The 21,173-nt window shown below is 39.1% G+C and overlaps 1 protein-coding gene across 1 annotated transcript; it reads right to left on the bottom strand.

Moving 5' to 3' along the window:
• Positions 1-86: 86 nt before the first annotated feature.
• Positions 87-20,567, bottom strand: TMC3 (transmembrane channel like 3). Its single transcript, XM_066328343.1, has 23 exons — positions 20,458-20,567; positions 19,132-19,275; positions 17,857-17,932; positions 15,471-15,552; positions 14,974-15,080; positions 13,999-14,097; positions 13,764-13,906; positions 12,179-12,326; positions 10,862-10,905; positions 10,559-10,706; positions 9,691-9,800; positions 9,458-9,536; positions 9,375-9,403; positions 8,726-8,939; positions 7,112-7,240; positions 6,374-6,441; positions 5,998-6,126; positions 5,054-5,164; positions 4,555-4,680; positions 3,143-3,221; positions 2,902-2,944; positions 1,999-2,296; positions 87-1,275 (listed from the first exon to the last, which is right to left on the bottom strand). Exons 1-23 carry the CDS (start codon positions 20,565-20,567, stop codon positions 435-437), a joined length of 3,357 nt encoding a protein of 1,118 aa, XP_066184440.1. The 3' UTR covers positions 87-434.
• Between the last annotated feature and the right edge of the window lie 606 nt (positions 20,568-21,173).

Genomic DNA, 21,173 nt, shown 5'->3' on the forward strand with positions numbered 1-21,173 from the left:
TCAAGATCTACTCTTAAGTAGCAGCTCCGTTTGCAGGAAGCGGATTCCCTGCTGAATTTATTCAGGAAGAATCTTCACTTCTGGCTGTAGCAGATAAAAAGCCCCTCATCTGATGTATTTTTGTAGTGGTTTAATTGAAGTGCCCCAAGTACATGGCTTTTGATTTTCCAGTAGGCAGAGATTTTGGGCTTTGACAGCATAACGGTAAGGAATAAATTAGAATAACCTTCTTTTCTAAAATTTGCCACACATCAGTTGTGATATCAAAGCAAGGTACAATAAAGAGTAAAACACACGACTTTTCCCACCTCGAGTGGCTGCGTACATGATTCTTACAAAAACTACATCCAAGTTACTCTGATAGACCTCGAATAGCAAGTAAAGCACAACAGCACATACACCAGCTCAAAACACAATGAGGTTGGGGCACTTTTTCAGACATTTGAGCACACCAGTTCACTAGGCTCAGACATACTTAGATCAACACTGTTTTTAGATTTCTTTTTGGGGAGTTTTGCCCCAGATTTTGGATACTTGTCCTTGGTATGGATGACCTGGATATACTGGTCATTGCTGCTGTTCTGCGGATCACTGCTGGATTCAATGGAAATGGAATCAGACTCTGTTAGAGATTGCTCCAGCTTTTGCTTTGATTTTGGTTTCACACGTGACTCAGGATAGTTCAGGTGTACTTTCTTGTAAGCATATGGAGGCCTGTCCAGGTCCAGCTCAAAACCATCATCCCAGGATTTGTAATGCACTCTGGCTAGGTCTTTGCCCATGAGAATGTGGCCATCAGCACGATCCCCAATGTAAAACCGTGGTGCTGGGCGAAGGTCAGACAGTGAGCGAGGGCGATGGGATCTGTTCATGAATTCTCTCTCAAGTTCTTCTTCATCCTCCTCATCTTCACTGGGATGAGGGGAATACATCTGGTGTGGTGTTCGAACCACGTATCTTCTGACATGGCGTGGATACAACTCAATAATGTCTCCTGACTCCTCCTTTCTGAAATGCCTTTGGAGTCGGGAGGTAGAACGGAGCGATTTTTTGCGGGACTCGTTTTCATTAACCAGAAAATACCTGGTAGCATATGGTCTACATCCCAAAAATACAGGAGCCCCTGCCCCAAGGGCATCCGAATTTACCTGCCGAATGGCTTTTCTGAAGAGAGGGTCAGAATGAACATCTTCAGTGTGCTTTTTGAAAGTCACTGGTGTGCAGGGCTTTGTTTTGCACAGCTCACTCGCACTCCTATGAACAACACTTGGGTATCTTTGGGAAGGAAGAAAGAAAAAGGAAATATTGATATACACACTTATCAATTAATGGAATTGAAACATATAAAAGAATTTACTGCTTTGGTTGTCAAAGACTAGGTTGAAAAAGTGGAGATTATCATATCTCCACTGTTCCAAATTTTAGAATAATTTTTAAAAATACCCAAGAAATTAGGAAATGTATTTGTTATTCTCTAGGAAAAGGTGACACAATTGTCCTTTCAAGTTATATTCCCTTTCTGTTTTCTTATTGTTCTGAGAATTGTTCTTTATACACTTGGAAAAAAACCCAAAAGATAGTTTAAAGCATCCATCTACTGATATGCCAGACTGGTTGTTTTACAAATGAAGCTGCACAGACATTCTGCAGAGTTCCTTCACTCTGTATTTGTTTTGTTCATGGAGATGGTATCCTGCACAAACTCATTTAGTTATGTGCCTGAATGCAAGTCTAGTATTTAGCTTTGCTTGAGCTGTGTATAAACTCCATCAGCGACATCATTTCAAAGGGTTTATAATCCCATCTCTGTTTAAGGGAGGGTTAAGGATGTGGTGTCACCAGCAACATCAATAGCACCCATTAATGAATCTGTTTTAAAAAAATTCCTTTGCTATCTTACAGCTCCAGACAGTCTGAAAGCACTGCTCTTTTGTAAATAAACAGGTATGGCATGGAGCTGCTGGAATAAATACCATTTCAAAATCAAAGCAGTCTTACCTGTTTGTGATATGATCATTTCTTGGTTTCTGTACACTTGACACAGAGGGAGCTGGTGTTAAAGAGGTTGAAGTTGTGGGGGTTGCATTGGCAGGTCTCACAATGTCAGTCGATGGCACAGCTTGGGGCACAGACTGGGAAATGGTTTGTATTCTGGTGCCTTTGCTCACAGGAGATTCGAAGTTCAAGACGCTGCCATTCTTTCGGGGTGTGGAGGACCGAACAGAAGACTCTTGGCTGATAATATCAGTTTCTTGCTCTGGTCTTTTGTCATTAGCATCCAGATTTTGGATTCTGGCTAGAAAATGGAAATTATTATAGGCACTTTCCAGGTCTCTATATTTAGAACCTGCTGTGAAAATTCAGTGGCTCAAGTTCCCCCTTCAGTCAGGGATCCAAGGCCAGCAGAACCCACCGTGTTCAGAAGAGAGAAAATGTGTCACACTGAGATACTTGGTGATAAAGGGGTAGATCTTCACACTACAGTACATAGCAGATGGGAGTATTGGGGACACAGAAAAAACACTGAATGTTGCACTGTAGGATTCCAAAATGGGCAAGAAGCCAATTTTTCTTCTGCTTACCAGCCTCTGCATTGCATGCAAAGTCTGAGATGATTTGAATCATCAAAGATGCATCTCAGGTTCTTCCTTGTTGGTGATAAAAGCAGGAAAATACCCACTCCAAGGATTCCAAGTGAATTTAGGTTTAAACTACAAACAATGGCTTTCAGTGTTGCCAAGATTAAGTCAAACTTAGCTCAGAAATTATCTAAAAGGAGGATTCTACAGGAAATATGGTTTTAAAAATGTAGTTGTACTTCCCTACATGTATGAAAAATCAAAATGGGTTTAGGTCCAAATGCTTTATTAATAATGGCATTTCTAAAGGTGTCCAACTTACCTACTGCCATCTGAACCACCTTTTTCTTATCTTCAGTTCTTTCCTAAAATACATTCAGAAGAATGAGAATCCATAAATTATTATGGATTAGAGAGTAAATCCCCTGCTTTGTAAGGATGGAAAAGTAGAGGATTTGTTTTACATTATGAAACACTAGAAGTGACTTTAGAGATTTAATTAGCCTCATACTTTACTGAAGACCCCCCAAATTACATGTAAAAGTGCTTTTTGCTATACTTACTGTTTGTATCTTCATTCTCAGTTGATTGTTGGTGAATTTTAATGATCTTGCAATACTTTGTAGGTAGTAGATTAGCATGCTAGAAGTGAAAGGGGTGATAAGAGTCACTTCAGACATTCTTGACAGTTTCTTTTTGAGGGTTTATAGGTCAAAATTACAAGTTCAGCTGCTGCTCTGTAGTGTTTCCTTATATTGTAATAATGGATTACAGCCTTCTTTCAAGCAAAAAGATTAAAGAAAGAAATGACACTGAAAACATATTTAACAGCAGTTCTAATTTCATCTGTGGCTTTTTGCAGGTCTTTTCATTGTGTATGTAACCTGGGATGCATTTCTAGTTGGTTTTATTTGTTTTGATTGTTTGTTGTTGTTTTTTTCTTTTTTTAATTCTAGACAGATCATTTTGACAGACATTGTTTTGTGGTTTTTTCCCAGTTCAAGGTCTTAGAACAGAGACACCAGAGTTACATCTGAGGTTGCACAACCCTTACCAATGTAGTTTTGTTGGTTGGCTGAAATAACACCTTGTTTACCTGGCACAGATGAGATCAGATCCTGGCAGATTGTGGCTGACATAATGGATTGCACTGGCTTTCAGACAATGTCTTATAGCTAGACTTCATACCACAAACATTACATATGTGCTTAGCCGTCAGTTTGAAGCAGTCAATAGGCATACTTAAATTTGTAAATATTACATGGCTGGGACCTTAGAGGGAAAAAGTTACAAATAGGAAAAGTTCCATCTGATTTGAAAAGCCAACGGTGGGACAAACTCTGCCTTTACACAGGAAAAAAGAACGGTACAAAGGTACAAGCAAAACAAAATTCAACTTTTGAGAGAAGCGAAGTGAATTTCAAGCAGCTCAAAATCAATATTATTTCCCAACTGTGAACAATTATTTATAACCCAAGTAAGAAAAGATTTCCACTAGAGAGTCTGCAGCAAGTTATATTACATTAACACTTAAGAGCAGACCATCATAATTGATTTATCTTGTCATAAATCGGGATGATTGAATAGCTTCTTTAAATGACAGACTGAGCCCTGTTCACTGTCATAAACTGAACTAATGACCATGAAGAAATGGAAAATTTATTTCTGAGGAACTCTTAAGAGGGAAGAAGGTTCTTAAACTTCCTGGAACCATCAGCACTTCAAGCCTTGACACAATGCAGGAACAAGTATCCCAAAATGTGAAATTCCTTTTGACAGTCTTTTTAACATACTTTCTTTCCTATCTGGTCCATATACCACACATTCAGTGAGGTGTTGGAATTGTTTTTTCAGTTATGCTTAATGAAACTACGACAATGCAGTTTTTTCCTCAGTATCTACACTTGGCTCTCCAGAGATAAGGCCAGTATTAATACAATCAATTTAACCTGCCTAGAAAAACCAAAGTACTTACAATAACAGTAGTAGTGCAGGGAGGACAACCACAGGACTGCTGATGTAAGTAATCACTGTGTTGAACCATGTGGGAAAATCATTTTGAATCGTTTCAGAAACAATATCATATATTTTTTCTTGACCGCTATAGAAGGTGTGGGAGGGAAAAAAGGTAAAATTAAGTTCTAAGGAATCCTGAGTATATTTGTTAAGCAGTATGGCACTGAATAAAAAACAAGCTTGGAGGGCTCTTGAATGGATACACAAGACAGTGATGTTTGGGAGATTGCTCAGTGGTGCATTACATTATGTAGCTGTAAACTAACTAAATCATGTATATAAAGCAAATCAACTCGAAATTTTGACCTATTTGCCTTATTAAATCTTATACTGTAAAATATTGGCATTAGAAAAGCATTGTCCTATCAACTTTTTTTGACTTTAAATCTGTAATTTGTGTATTATGAAACATGAAATGTTTATTGTAAGAGGGGGAAGTAAAATCCATTATACCTCACCTGAAGGGGCCGCAGCTTAAGGATGGCTTGTATCGGGCAATAGCAAAAATTGTTGGTAACATACACAAGAACAACATAAACAGCAACATGGCCAAGTAGAAGTTATTGGACCTGCAAGAAGGTGTAACATCTTTCAGATTATACTAATCAGAGAGAAAACCAGAGGCAACATAAATGTGCAAGTCGCAATCTACCTATCCAGTTCAAGATCAACATGTCTGAAAGATTAAAATCATTCTGCTATAATTAGAAAGTCTGAACAGAGCTGGCTTAAACAGACCCTTAATGATCAAAATTCTATTTGCACTGCTTTTCAGATACCAGAGCTGCAGCCAGAGAACTGGTTCCTGCACCCTTTGATAAAGGCTGCCCTTCCTGCCCAGTTGTGTTAGAGGAGAAAAAGAACAGCAGCAGAAGTCAATTCATCCTAAAAAAGATATTAGAAATCACTGATTATTAAGAATTAAAGATGCCCAAAACTATTTCTGTTTTGAATAAACAATTAACATATTCATCATAACAGAAGAAAAATTAGGAAATCTGTTGTACAATGCAACAGACAAAAGAAGATATTGCACAGCTTTTAAAAGGAGAAACATCAAGAAATAGGACTTGCAACAGTTAACAGTTAATATACATTATTGTGCTCTGTCAGATTTGTATGGAAGTAAAGCATTTATTTTAGGCCATAATAAGTGTCTAGGAATATTCCCTGACCTGTTTTTTACTTTTTTCACATCTTCAACTACCCTGCTTCACAAACATTCCAGTTTCTCAGTAACTATGTCTTTTTTCCTCAGACTTGTGCTATCGGTGTTAGTGTGAAATTTGACTGTCAACTTTTAGAGCTAAAATCTCCTGTAATTTTCTTCATATTGATGAAGGATATTTCCATTGCCTGCATTTGATTTTTTTCTTTATCATTGGTTCTCATTTTGACTCACCGAGATGCTCTGAAAACCTGCTGATGTGGCACATTGCATGTCAGCACAGCCCAGCTCCTCAGGTACATGAGGCCAATCAACTTGAGCACATTGAATGCTGGTAAGCAAGGTGAAAAGAAGGCTCCCATCCTGAAAAAATCATATCATGTCAGTACTCAGTGTTGCCAGAAGCCATTTTGATAGTAATAGAATAGACTAAAAAAACCCCAAACCCCACATCAGGTAAACAGATTAATAGCTCACTAATAACAGATGATCTCTTAATATAAAAGACTACACTGTCAATATTCTACTTAAATAGGTTTTCACTTAAATAATCAGATTGACCAAGCAATAGCCAACAGAGGACAAGAAAAAAACCATAAGGACTGCATACCAGATCATTCCTTGGTTGTAGACCAAATGCAATACATTCTCTGCAATTTTGAACTCTCCATATTCTGGCTACAAGAAACACAGTGTATGATGAATAACTTTGTCTTAATCTTGTTTACAGACTATTTATTTGACGCATTTGACTGAATCAGTTTGCAGACAGTACACAGCCTGAAACATCCAGATCAAATACCAACTGCTGGCAGGCAGCAAAACCTACCATGCAGCTAGGGATTAAATGAATAAAGGAATTTATTCCTCTCTAGTTTACTTCACATCTTTAAGGACAAAGAACAGTCTGCAGGTTTTCATGCCACCAGCTTCTTGCTAACCATGTATTACCCACTGTATTTTTCTTAAAGGGCTGTGTTCTGTTAGTTACTGTTTCTTGGATCACTATCTACATCAGGTAAAGATGTTGCGCTGCAGGAAAGAGGATGTGGGGAACGACTATGTGCCCTCGGTGTCATCTTAGACATCTAGACTGTGGGAACTGCTCTGTGATCTTATTTTGTGTAAACAAAAAATTTTTGCACCAGAGCCATATGAGTAGGCTTGAGAAAAACATTAATCTCAACATTTATCCTGTACCCTCCAATTTAAACTCAGCGCGCGTTTATAGATGTGTGCTACCAAGAAATTATTCATTTGTGGAAAGACTTTAGAGACATTTAGTACTGAGGGAAGGAGCCTACCCATCTTCAACATCTTAGCTTGATAAAATATGGATTGTACTTACAAACTTGCTTTCTAGATCCCAGCACCAGCAATCACTCAAATATCGGACACACAGTCCCCGGAAAAAGTCAATTAGCAGGATGCTTGCGACTGTGAAAATCATGTCAATAATTGAAAGCTTGAGCATCTCCTGAAATACACATTGTTCACACATACTGAGTCATTGTGAAAGAAAAAGGACTGCATATGGCTCTTTTGCACTTGTACTTGCATTTTTGGCTCAAACTTAGTATTCTGAAAAAATATTAATTGAATATATAAATTTCCTTTTAAAATTTTCCTGTTTGGCTTTTCCCTTACTTATCTTTGTTCTGTTAAAGATAATAAATATAATCAAGCTTCCAGGGTGCCTTTTATTCCTTTCAGCAGTAAAATTCTGGTTTCTGTTGTTTCTTTCTATTGCACCCATTCTTTTATTGAGATGACTCTTGTAATATGTAATTGCAAAGTGTTTCACAATGACAAAAATCTTGTTATTCAGACAAACCCACAACCCAATGGCATAGCATCATCAAGCCATAAAAAATAGTTGTTTGGTTTGTACAAAAGAATGAAGTTATCCTATATTTAATTGAGCTTTAAAAAAATTAAAATAGGAAGAATTCAGTCCTATACATCTCTAGGCCTTTCTGGGGAAAAAAATCCAAACATTCAAACCCTCTATTTTCTATAAGATTGTGCAAAAGGTATATACAAGAATAGAAGTCAGGCTAATAAACTTCAGAGGGTTCTTTTCCTCCTAATGGTCAAACAAGACCTTTAATAGTCGTCATTCTGAAACAAGAAGATCAGAAAATCAGAAGCACAATAACATGGTTCTTAATCCAATCGCCTAGACATGTGTGACACTGTCAGAAACCACAGTCTCAAATGGATCAGCGATATCTTCTGCATTTTTGTGGTTAAAATTTCTCTCTGAATGTATTAGTGTCCCTGGAAATCACAAGTAATGTACCCTTTGCATGTAGGGAAGCAAAAGGTGTCATATTAAATCTGCAGATTTTCCGCACCCCAAATGTGGGAACGTGGCACTGCCATCCAGCTGTCCCCATTTTGAAACCTTTTGTTGTTGTTGTTGTTCTCTCTCCCTCTGAAAAAGTGAAGAGCACTTGATTATCTAGAGATTTATTGAGGCAGAATGAATGGAGACTTCTGATATTGTACAAATGACCAAGAGCACAATCTCTTGTTTTAGGTCTGCAGCTCCATCTCTTGAAGCAGCAATCTGAATCTGTACAGAGTGCATGTTGCTGCTTATATGTCTTTATAGTCTTGTTTCTCTGTAGGGTTTAGAAGGATGTGCCCTGCCAAAATAGGATCCATGTCACAGATCTGTACAGATCTGCCTGTGCAGAGCTGAAGACAGAGATCAAAGCCTGGCAAAAGAACATTTGAACAGCACTAAACATACTGTAGATACTGAACAAAACCCAAAGCTTGTTTCTATGGCCATAGCACTCTGCACAGTCTTAACTCTTCCTGCATCGTCCTTAGCTAAATTCTGGAATTTATACAAAGAAAAGTTCTAAAAATTAACACAGCATAACATGATTTTAAATTTTTGTCAAATGGGGAATAAGTGGAGTAAGCTGATGACAATAAAACAATTACATACTTGACCAACATATGTCTCCCAGCACTGATCCTGCGGGTTCTGGGTGTTAAAGGAAATTGTTTGGTTAACCAGTGAGTCTGACACTGTCAGGCCTTGGGTGCGATGCTCTTCCAACGTGAGGAAGCCATTTCTCTTAATTTGTACGTTAGGAATGGTTAAATTGTCGTCCTTAGAAAGAGTGTTGGTTGCTAAGGAGGTGGTAGAATTACTTGCGTTGTTGTTCACATCAGAGTCCTGAAATAATAAATGTCCCAAAAGCTACTTCTTAACTGCACAGGGATGCAGATGTCTGCATCTTCTACAGCATTCACACACACACAGACATTTCTTCATATATTTCAAAGCAGCAGTTAGGCAACTGTTAAACAGCTGTCAATGGACAAAGTCAGATGGAATACCAAAGGGCATTCGAGATAATTTAGGTAGGCAGAAATATTTGACCTGCAGTGATAAGGTTGTTCCTTTTTTTTTCAATAGTTCAACAATGCATAGAAATCTATTTATCTCCTTACATCAGCAATCAAATGGATCCAGTTATCCTTAAAGACTAATTTAAAAGACCTTATAAGTATTTGTAAATAAACATTACTGTCTAAACTTAGCTCTACAATCCTATCAAGCCATAGTATTTCAAATAAATTTTCATCTGACTTCATATACTTCACAATAAACAGAATTCTGTCTATGAAGTCTACTAGCTTTATGCATCAGAAAACATCAAGTTAAACTTACAGTGACACTCATACTGTCCACTTTATCCAGGAGAGCAATGATTAAACTGTAGAGGTTTCCCAAGTATAGGACAAGAACCCTGAAAAGAGAATAAAATACAGGTTACCAGCATTGGTAACCATTGACTTCTCATACATTCTCTGGTTTGGCTGTACTAAAACATGAACCAGAACACACCTCTCATTTCTTCCTTTTCTCTCCACATATTTTTTTACATTAAATAATACCCATACCTGGCAAGCTGGAAGCGAAGAGTAGTCCTTGGATGATACATCTCCAGAGCTGCCACAAGTTCAAAAGCAGAGGGTGCAATCATTGTGATCAGTGACACAACTACGCTCACCTATGGAACAGAAACATGCAGCATTTTTGAAGTGTTTGATGAAGGACTTTTGTGGAATCTTGAGGGCTGACTGAAATACTGCTGAGGCACATACTTTGGTGATTGCTTTTCTTGGAGGAGGTGCTTTAAAAAGTTAATAATTGACATTAGTAATAATAGTACTTATGATCAAAAATTATAGATCTGGAATACCACTTGGGAGTCTTTACTCCAGTTATTGTAGCTTCAAAGTTCAACTTTCTTGAAAAGTTAGCATGAAGGTAATATGATGCTAGCATGCTCCTCTGAAATGGGTGAGTGGCTTCTTCATGCCTGTGCACCTCCTACTCTCACTCATTCCTCTGATTGAAAATAGGCACAGAACATTCAGCATCCCCTGATACTGGGTCAGTTTCCATTATCAAAGTCAATTCCTTTCTAGTCCATCAGCCCAGTGTTTTCTCAGCTCAGTCCTGGGTGTAAAAGCAGATTTATAAGTCACAGGAGAGATTAAGCTTTGTGCTCACAAAATAGGGACCTGCTAGAACTGCAGTGCCTGTGAAATGAGCAGCTGCACCCTCCTCTGTCCAGTTCAGCTGCACTAACACCTGGCTGCAGAGCTGAGAGAGCGTGTCAAGGCAGATCCAGGTCTGCCCATTAATTTCTCCTTTCTCCTGGCTCATCTCTTGCTATTTACACCTCTGTGCACAATATTGCTACAGAAAGCCCCCAGACAGCAATCCTGCTTCTAGCATAGAGTTAGAGTAAAGACAGTGTACCTCATTTTTTTCCCAAAGAGTCAATTCCTTTTTGGTGCGCTCTAACCTTTGGGATCGATCGACGACAAAGTAGATGATGTAAATACTTCCCGCAAGGGACAGAAGCACCAGGATGTTTGCAATAATTCTTAAACTTATGGTCACTGCCCTAGGAAAAAAAGAAGATACAACCAATACAGCAGGTTGTCTCATGACACCAGGGGTCATTTTGAACAGGCTTAAGAAGTACAAAAGAAGCAGATTAGCACTGATATCTGCATTGAAACAGTGCTTTGAAAAGTATCTCTTATCTTATATACATACAAGTTTTTGCTTTTCTTCTTTTCCTGCTCTTCCAGTATAGCTTCCTTGAAAGAAACACAGCATTACCATTTTAATAATGTTTAGGAAAAATCATGCACAGATCTTTCACAGAAATTAAAGTACACTAATAAAAACCCATCAAATCCTGGAGGTGCAAGCAGATAAATATCACTGTCCTCATTGATTTGTAGCACTGATATGTGATATTAAAAAGTGATGGAGATTTCTGAGAAACAAATACACAGTAATCAGATACTCAGGCACTTTCAGTCATGCATGTTCAAGGAGATACAGAAAGAGGGTAAGACTTTCAGATTTTTTGGCAGAATGTGCCAAATCTGGGTGTCACTAATGTAATACAGTACTGTCAAAAACTTACCCTTAGTCATTGAAATAAATAAATATCATAGCTTATTAATTTACCCCTGGCACAATTTGAAATAATTTTTGTTTTAATAATGAGAATACGCCGAATTTGGGAAATAAATTGCTTTTGATAAAACCACATATACTCTTAAATTCTAGGTGCAAAACATCTATATTTTTATCAGTTTTCTGATATTGAGAGACCTGTAAGATATCCCTCCATTTGTAATGGAGAGATGAAATAAATCATAGAATCATAGAATATCTCCAGTTGGAAAGGACCCATAAAGACCATTGAGTCCAACTTCCTCATAGGAATACTTTAAACTAAACCATTTGACTTAAAAGCATCATCCAGATGCTCCTTGTACTGCAACAGGCTTGATGCCATTACTATTTCCCTGGGGAGTCTGATTAATAGCTGATAAAATAAAGAAGAAAGAACAATAAATTGTGTGGAGGAAGTTATAAACCAAGGAAAGAGATATAAAACTTATTATCATGTAAAAAAGCATCTTGTAAAATATAGGCTGTTGCACATGGGTTCCCTGAGGCATAAAATAATTCCTTTGCATATAAACAAATATACCTTCTATTAATTTGTTTGTTTTTCTGCCAAATCAGTTGTTAACACGAATTTGATTCCAACACTCAATGAAATTTCATCACTAGAGATTTGATTCTAGTTATCTAACCTCTTGTCACACATGCAGGTGCATTAAATAAAACTCTCTTGAGGAAGGACACAACGTCCCCTTGCCGGGATGTCGGCAAATATGATGTGCCTGTAATACCACACAGATGTGATATTGGCCCTTCCCTAGGCAAATAGGTCTGTAAATAAATACAAGAAACCGATAGGAAGTTCAAGGGGATGGGAGGAAAAATTTACATGGTTTACAGATTAACAAGTAAAATCAACTTGAAATAATTCGAAAGTCAGTTGCTCACTCTGATGCTGTTGACTATGGCAGCAGCTTTGCTCTCTGCAGCCTCAGGGTTTCCTATTAAATAGTCCCAAGCACAGAACAGTCTCCAGCAGAAAGTGTAATTTTCATCAGAGGCACTTGCTAAACTCATTCTTGAGTTCTTTGCCATTCTGTAAAAAAATAACAGGCATTTAACTGCTTCTGGTGTGTGAACATGGTAATGAAGGAAGTCACTGCTTTGGTTCATGGTTTTCATATGTTTATACATTTAGAGCTACCAAAGGTTTGCAGAAATTTTTATCACTGTTGTCAGCTTTCTGAAGAACATAAAACAGGGTGAGGTGCAGCTCATTAACTTGACCTTGCATCTAGAGAGAAATGACTCACTGTGGAAGGGCATTTCAAAATTTGCAGTCATTATAACTGACAAATAAAGCAAATAAATCTCACTAGAACTGTGGGCTTACACCTATTTCAGTTTTACAATCTCTAGGTAGGATCCAGCTGGAATAGACCATCACTAAGATCACTGTTACAGGAATTAAATCTAGTTTTGAATAATCAGCGATTGTGCACAGGATCTGTTTGTTTGCTGTACGGTTTTAATCCTCAAAGTATATGTTATTGTCAAACAGAAACCCAGTACCATTTTACACATTTTGGGAAAAGAAAGAAAACCCCTGCTACTCATGTCAGGTGAACAAGGTGGCAGAAATAGGATATGAAATGAAAATTAATAGCTTGTGAAAGAAAGGGCATCTGAAAAGACCATGTTAAAGGGGAGCTGTAGACAGCAAAGAATCACTGAGCCAAGTCAGAAGAAGAAGAGCTGATCATATCTAGAAATTGCAGATCTGTAGATTGGTGTGAAATGTACTAGTGACCCTTGGCACAAACCAGCAGGTAGATTAAAAATAAATGAAAAGGGAAGGTTTGGCCTCAAAAACAAGACCTATTACAGACAGCACTGAAAACATCCATGGACTGCACTGTGCCAGATAAATAGAAGGGAAGAGAAAGAAAATCAGGAGAGGACAGAGTGACTTTGCCTCTTCTCCAAGCATTGCACATCCCTGGATTTATGGTCAGCACAGGCAGTCCTGTTCTCTCTGCTAAGTAACTCCTATGGCTGGCTCTTCCACAGCGAAGAAATTAAGCTTACATTCCAGTGGAATGCAACATACCCACTAAAGCAATGCAAATGATATTACACCTAGGATGGTAGTTTTATATTTGAATTTCAATAGACGAGAATATTAATGCTGAAATCATTACACTTCAAATATAAATTTCTGTCATGGCAATATTTATAACAGAAAAGAGGGGAGAGGAATTCCATAAGTGTGGTGCCTTACACTGCACAAAGATAAAGCACACAGATGATCTGTGCTGCCCTACTTTTATAGGCTGGGAAAAGGAACAGAGAGTGGAGATTATAAGAAGATAAGGGGCAATCTAGGATTGAACCCAGTCTGTCTCCATGATACCAGCAGAGGTGAGCATGTTAATAGAACTACACAGAATAAATACAGAGGAAGTGGAGTAAATACCATTGCTGATTGCCTGAACACACAAGTTTATGAGCAGCAGTAAATGGGCACTATTACTTTTTTAGAAGAATGATGAAGCTGTAAGCAAACACAGCCATTCCAACAAGGAAGTAGGCAAGAGGCAGCCGGTATCCAGCTTTCCCAATCTTCCTGTCACGACCATAATAACCATAAAACAGAACAGAGTACTGGAGGTAGCCCTGCAAAGACCAGAGCGTGTCAGTAAGAGCAGTAACCAACAATTACAACAGAACAGCAACAGAAAAATAATAATGAGTGGTTTGAGTCTTGCCCCCAGTGACCAGATGGTGTCCAGGTCTTGAGCAGATGCAATGTGCTCCTTGGGAATGGTCTTGCTGACCGTGCTGCCGAATGGGGCTCCGGCCAGGAGCTGCGGGAGAGAGAGGAGGTCTCAGAAGATGAGGAGAAGAGAGAAGGTCTCAGGAGCTGCATGAGCCCATCTGAGCCAGGGCTGCACAGTGGTTCCCAGCAAGAGCTGCCCACAAGGTGAGGTACTCCCAGGGTAGCAAGTTCTGTGTCAGCACTGCACCATGCTTTCAATGTGAGCATTTTTAAATTAAATGGGGCAGTGGCTGATCTCAAAATGATAGTTCAGGGTTAAATTTACTTTTTCCATAAAAATTAAAAAATGAATGTTGACACCTTTTTATTTCCGGTTTACTTTTTATTTGTTCGAGGTGTATTCACTTTTTTATTTTGTGCAGTGAGAATAAAACCAGGTATTCCCATGTTTTCCAATAAAATTATTAAAGCACAGGGTAGGTGATGCAAAATAACGTTTATGAATAATTTAACAAAGTTAACAAATTGCCTTACTTGTATGCAAGAACTAAACAAAGTTGTGGCTGTTCAGAATTTGTAGGAAATGATTTTTAATGGACAATAATTCAGAGTCTGGAGAGGGGTGCTCTGTTTTTCTCCCTGTAAATGACACTAATAGGACTTGAATGTACTCAACACCCACTATGTCTTTTAAGAATGGGTTCCTTATTTTAGTAATCAGATAAAAACATATTCTCTAAAAGCATTAGTACCATGTTGACAAAATACCATCTCTAACACAATAAAAAAAACCTGTTATCCTTTGGCAGAGAAAAACCTCTCAATAGGGGAATTTATTTTAAATAATTCATTTTACAGTGTACATTTCAAACTGATGCATGATTTAAGTGTGGTGTTTGCTCTATTGAGAAAGGAAAGTGCAACAGCAAGTGTTTCTCTGTAAATATTAACAGCATGTTCTTACCTCTGGTAGGACTACAAAGGCTCCTGTCATTATGGTGAGGACAATATTGATTCCAAACAACCATCTCAGGAAGATGAAGTAAGAGGCAACTCCAGACCCAAAATGACCTTAAACCACAACAAACCCAGTTACCTGACCTGCACAGTCTATAAAAGCTTGTATCATTTATCCGTGAAGTATTAGAATAACAAGGCAAAAAGAAAAATCTCTCATAGATGGCATTCAGTAAAGTAGAGAATTTTTTCATTTTCAGAATCCCAAAGGGACAAAACTGAATTTTCAAAAGTTATCCCCCAACTAAGACCATCAATGGGAGCTGTGCAGTTTCTGAAGTACAAGGAAAAGATGAAAAAGCAAAGCTTTAAATAAAGAATTTGCTGCTGAAAGTATGCATTTAACTCCTTCCCAAATATTATTTAATTCAGTACATTAAAAAAATACACCATAAGACTCAGCATTTTAGCATTTTACGAATACTTTGAAATCTTTATACTTACTCTCAATTTTCTTTATTCTCATTTCCCAAGGAATAAAGATTACCACAAAATTATATGCAAGGCGAATAAACTTCCTCCAAAGCTGGGAAAAAAACAGAGAAATATGACACTTCTCCACATGAAAGAAAATTAGAAATGAAGTGCTGAGTATTTTGCTCATGTCTTATCTTTTATCACAAGAATTGTTACAAACATTGATGAGTAAGGTCTTATTAGGAGGATAATGCCTCAGAGGAAATTCTCTTAGAGGAAAAATAAGCTTTTTTATTCAACAACAGCAAATTTAACTGCTATATTCTCAGCTCTATATATTGCAGCCAACACCTGCAGAAATCCTGTGGTTATATTTTGTAGTTTCTTCAACCTCCATTTTTGCATGGTCACAGGATCTTCCTGTACACACTGTACATCTGTGGGAGAAAAAGTAAAATCCACCTGTGCAAAAGTGAGAACAGTTTTTGAGTTGTTGAGTTAGAGCTATAACTTTACAGTATCAACAGGAAAAAAAAAATTGTATTCCAGACATTATAAAGTATTTTTAGCACAGCTAGATATTAAAATACTACCTATATTTTAGGCATTTTAATAGCAGTGTCAATATTCTATAATGTAATTTCATCTCCTAAAATTAAAGAGGATTGAATAAGATTTTAATTACTGAAAATATTATCAGTCTCTTTGGCAAAAGTTAATTAATATTTATGGTGATATGGGCATTTAATTACGTGAATGGAAAGTATTTTAATTAAAGAAATTGTAGATGCTGGGAACTGTATGGGATTTTCTGGGATTGCGACTTTCAGTTGAAAACAGGGTTCACAGGGCTGAGAAAAGACTCAAGCACCTTGTGCCAGCTGCACCACAGATTAATAAAGAATACCAATGTGTCCACAGTGAAGCAAAATTTTCCAAAATTATAATTTGATAGCTATCATCTCTTTTCCTCCCTACTACATATCATGAGTGGAGTATCCAATCATGAACACTATATATTTTGCAAATTTAAAAAACTTATGTAAATACTTATACAACTAGTAGCTGCATTTTATTCTTAGCACATGTTCAGCCACTAAGTTCTTAACTTTGATGATGTAGTGCTTGTTTTCTGTGCTACAATTTTTGTCTCCTTGGTCATCACGCTATTTTCCAAAAAAATATGCAGGGAAAAACTCTCTTCCATTTAAAACAAACAAACAAACAAAAAGCCCCACACCAAAAAAAGGCAGCTCATTCTGTTGCTGTTGCTGAGTTTAGCCCTAATGTAAAGGCTATAGCCCCTAATTGGTGCTAGGATAAAAGAATACAGATCCCCCCACACATAATGACTGGTACTAATTAACTGCTGAATTACATCCCTCTGCTGAATGTCTTCAAGCAAATACAATAGAGGCAATTAGATTAGACACAAACTTTTACTCACTGTGAATTCTAAGATAAAAGCTTTTGCTTTTGTATAGGAAGAATTATATGAACAGGCACTGAGCCCAATCTCTGATTTACTGACATTCTGATTTAGCACTTTTCTTTCTAGCTAAAGTCCTAGTTCCACTCACATCAAAGGCAAAAAATATTGTTTATTTTAACAGCATTTTTACTTCCACTGGATTTGCCACACATGCAAAGGCAGAACAAGGAAAACTTTCTACATTGGAAAGTGAACATTGCTTCGGGGGGCCAGCATCTCAGAGCACCAGATACGTGTGCAGCTCTCCACTTGTTCCCATGAATAAACTGCATGGTCTCTTGGCCTAACCCCGCCTTTTGGAATGAAGGCAAATTAGTGATTAAAAATCGACTTGTTATGACAACAAAAATATTCTTGACTGCTTAGATGACTAAAGAAGTCTTTTCTTGGTTGCTTATTAAATACAATTTCCTGCATATTATAAATTTCCAGAAACTCAGGCCAGTGTCTATTTTCAGTGATGTAAATAGATCTACTAAGATTTGATTCAAATTCTCTGGGTATTTGCAAGCAAAACCCCTTCTTTAATAATTTATTTAACATAAGCCATTGTAGGATTGTCTTCCAAACTAAAAGCTAGACACATTTTTCTTACTAAACTATTGAGCTGTGGCCCTAGTTTGTTGAAATAGCTCTTCAGAGGATACTGCATCGTGTTTGTTATCCCATCACCCCCTCTAGCAGGCATCAATACTTGGAGGCTGTCTGAAAAGAAAGCTTACACTGCATTAACGGAAGGATATTCATCACTCAACACATGAGATTAGTCTGCAAAACTGTAATTAATAAAAGTACAATAGAGAAAAAAAGAAAAAAGCTTTTAGCCACTTTTTTCTCTCTATGCACTTCTCTGGAGCAGAACTGGAAATGGCTATTGGTGGGAACAAGAAATCTGAGACATTTAAGACAAAGCAGCTGTACCTCTGCCCCAGCAGCCTGGTAACCTCTTGTTCTCGTGAGCCTCCCTTCGTACTTCAGCACGATCTCCTTCGCCTGCCTGCACAAGAGAGGGGAGGTTCAGTCTCTACACTGATCCCATTGCTCACATCTCTTATTCTGCACAAGCAGCAGCTACCAGAGGGGTCAAATGCTCTGAAATACAGCCAAGAGATAACAGACTTTTTTCTGAAAGAGTTCAGCATTCAAGAGTTTGACCGCAGAGAGAGTTTTCTGTCCCTCTAATTTATTTCTCTGACCTTTTGTTTCAGAGTCTTTCTTCTAAAATGGTAGAAGCCAAATGAGTAAAATAACAAGATCCCCTTTACAGGCTGGTAATCTGTGGATACTGACAGCTCTTCTGCAGGTATGGAGTAGCTTGTGAGAGGCAAAGGGGTGCATTTTCATCTGGTCATACACAGTCTTTGACCTCTGCAGAAGGTGGATTGGAACCCCCAAGGTCTGATCAAAAGGAACAGGAAAGCAGGAGGTCACAGAATATGTGTAAGAGAGACAAATCTCTCTTTGCTTCCCAGATTGCACCAGGGCTCTTGGTAGGGTAGGGATTCCTCATAGCTGCATTGCCATCTGAGCACCATACAGGGTTTTGAGATGAAAAGGGCAAAAAACCCCCAAGCATCACACAGATCACGAGGTGAAAGACCTGACACAGGTTGGACAGGTGGCCCAAAGAGTTAGCCCCATGCTCTTCCACTGGAAATCTGGAATTATAATAATTGAAATCCTAAACTGTAAAACATGTTTTTACTACACTGACCATACTTTTTAAACTTACAAGTGTTCAGTATTTACTGCATTTACAGTACATTGCCGGAAGATGTGACCAGTTTCTGCTCTCATACCATGTAATTCCCTTCAAAAGGCGGGCTGCGTCTCCTTTTTGGGATACAGCGAAACAATTTAATTTAAAAACATCTTATGGAGCATTACCAACAACCTTCCTTTAGACCACTGAATAGCTGACAGTCTCTTTTTGTAGTTAATAGCCAAAGGATGATTTCTTGCTCTCTTTTGTGCTGTGACTCTCTAAAGGGAGCCACAGACATGCACCAGAGACAACTTCACTTACAGACTGTCCACCCAGAGGCTGCTGCCTTCAGAACATCCTCATGGAATGTTTTCTTAGCAGCTCTAAATCATTCCTGTGCTCTAACCCTTCCATCTTACACTGAAAACTCCCGAGGCTGGAAGCACTGTCACAGTCAGTGAACCTGAAAATCTCTGTGCAGGCACCTTTACCTGAGCGCCCGCAGCTTCTGCCTCATCGGCCACGGCCGGCAGCGGATGTTGGACATGATCTCCTTCTGGTACTGGATGTTCTGAAAGATCTGCTCTGGGTCATGGCTCTCGGCCTTCTCCTCAGCAGCATCTTCATCTGAGTTGCTGGCAGCCCAGCACACGCCCCACGAGAGGAGAAAGGAGACAAGTTATTCCCGTTTGGATTCCCCACAAAGTGTTGATTTGCACAGTATCCTACCTATTTGAGCATTGTAAGAACAGAGAGCTAGGGAACTCACATGACCTAATTGTTTTAAAGTTGATTAATTATTTGGATGGTTTCTCCATTTCCAGGACATAACTCTTTCCTTCCCCACCCCTTGCTGGTCAGTCATAAATTATCCCCGTTCCTGACCATGAATCCTAGTCTTTCCTCTCCAAGCATTTTCAGCCATGCAGCTCGTACATCGTGCTAGCAAGACTTTCTGTATATTCTTCTGGGACAAAGTGCTGTCTAAACATTTCCAGAAAGAACAGATAACATTAGTTTATTACTCATACCTATTATTTTTATTTCAATAATGATATTTTTATTTCAGTATTTTATTGTTAGAATGAGGGGAGCAGGTGATTCAGTCATGGTCACTGTTCACTCCTATTCCCTGCTGAGGGCCACAGGGGTGTAGGACCCCACATACCAAGAATTACTTGTCCCTGTGAAAAGATTGATGTGCTTTGATGCAGATTTCTGTGGATGATTATTAAATCATCTCTTCTGATGCCGTCACCACATTTACTAAGCTACAGTTCTTGCAATTCCCTGTTGGTTTATGAAACAGCAGCAATATTCATTCTTACTCAGGCTTAGGTCTAAAAATCTGTGGTGGCTGTTTCTCATGAATGACGAAGGGATCTGAAGTACTGCAGCAACCACCAGCCAGAAAGTTTCCCAGTTGTACTGCTATGTACTTGTTGGGAATGTTCCTTGCAGTTTTGCTGAAAAAACAGCCTTTTGATCATGTAGAAATAAATCATAACCTAAACCATGCCATGGAATAATAGTTGGGGGGACATACTTCATCAGACCACAAATCCGTTGGTCTGCAGTCCTGTCCCTTCAGTCTCAGGAGAGATTCAAGGGAAATTTATAGTTACACAGGACAAGAATAAGAAACTTCTCTTCTTACCATGCTCTACCCCGATACCCTGCTTTATGTTTGTGTTTCAGCATGAAATGTGATTTTGACCAAAAAAAAAAAAAAAAAAAAAGAAAAAAAAAAAGAAAAAAAAAAGGTTTGAAATGCATCTTAAGACACAGAGAAAGATTTTTTTTTTCTTATGCCTTACCTGTGGGGTGGCTCCTGGTAGGTGTAGATGCCGGTTTGCCTCTTCACCGTGCGCTGCTTCTTGCAGGACCTGGCCGCCCTGAGCGCGGGGGAGCCGGGCGCTGCTGCCATGGAGCCAGGCGGGACTGTGCCCTGCCGGGAGCCGCTGCAGCTGCCCGGGCAGCCGCCTGGCCAGCAGCCAGATGTTATTTAGCAGAGAGCAGCGAGTGCTGCGAGCCCTGCGGAGCAGAGGACCGCTGCCCGCCGCTCCAGCTGGAGAAGCCCCCGCTGCCGGGCAGTGCCTTAAAGCCGCAGCGCACGGCGGCCGCGCCCGCGGAGCCCAGAGCGAGGTGGGATGCCGAGTTCGAAGGTGGCCCAGCTGCGACCCTCAGCTCCCAGCTGAGTTTCCCTTGTTGTGGCTGAGGGACACCCCTCTGAGTGCCATCCCTCTGAGTGCCATCCCATCCCTCTGAGTGCCACCCTTCTGAGTGCCATCCCTCTGAGTGCCACCACCTCTGAGTGCCATCCCTCTGAGTGACATCCCTCTGAGTGCCATCCCTCTGAGTGCCACCCCTCTGAGTGCCATGCCACCCCTCTGAGTGCCACTCCTCTGAGTGCCATCCCAGGACACCGTGCTGGCCCGCTCGGGGAGGTGTTTCCAACAAACACTCTGTAGGTGCTGTTGGTGTTTCTGCTTCCTGTGCTTGAGACAAGGGTCTTGCTTAGGAAAAGCAAGAT

This window comes from Sylvia atricapilla, chromosome 13 (genome assembly GCF_009819655.1).
Source record: "Sylvia atricapilla isolate bSylAtr1 chromosome 13, bSylAtr1.pri, whole genome shotgun sequence".
In the NCBI taxonomy this organism is placed as follows: domain Eukaryota; kingdom Metazoa; phylum Chordata; class Aves; order Passeriformes; family Sylviidae; genus Sylvia; species Sylvia atricapilla.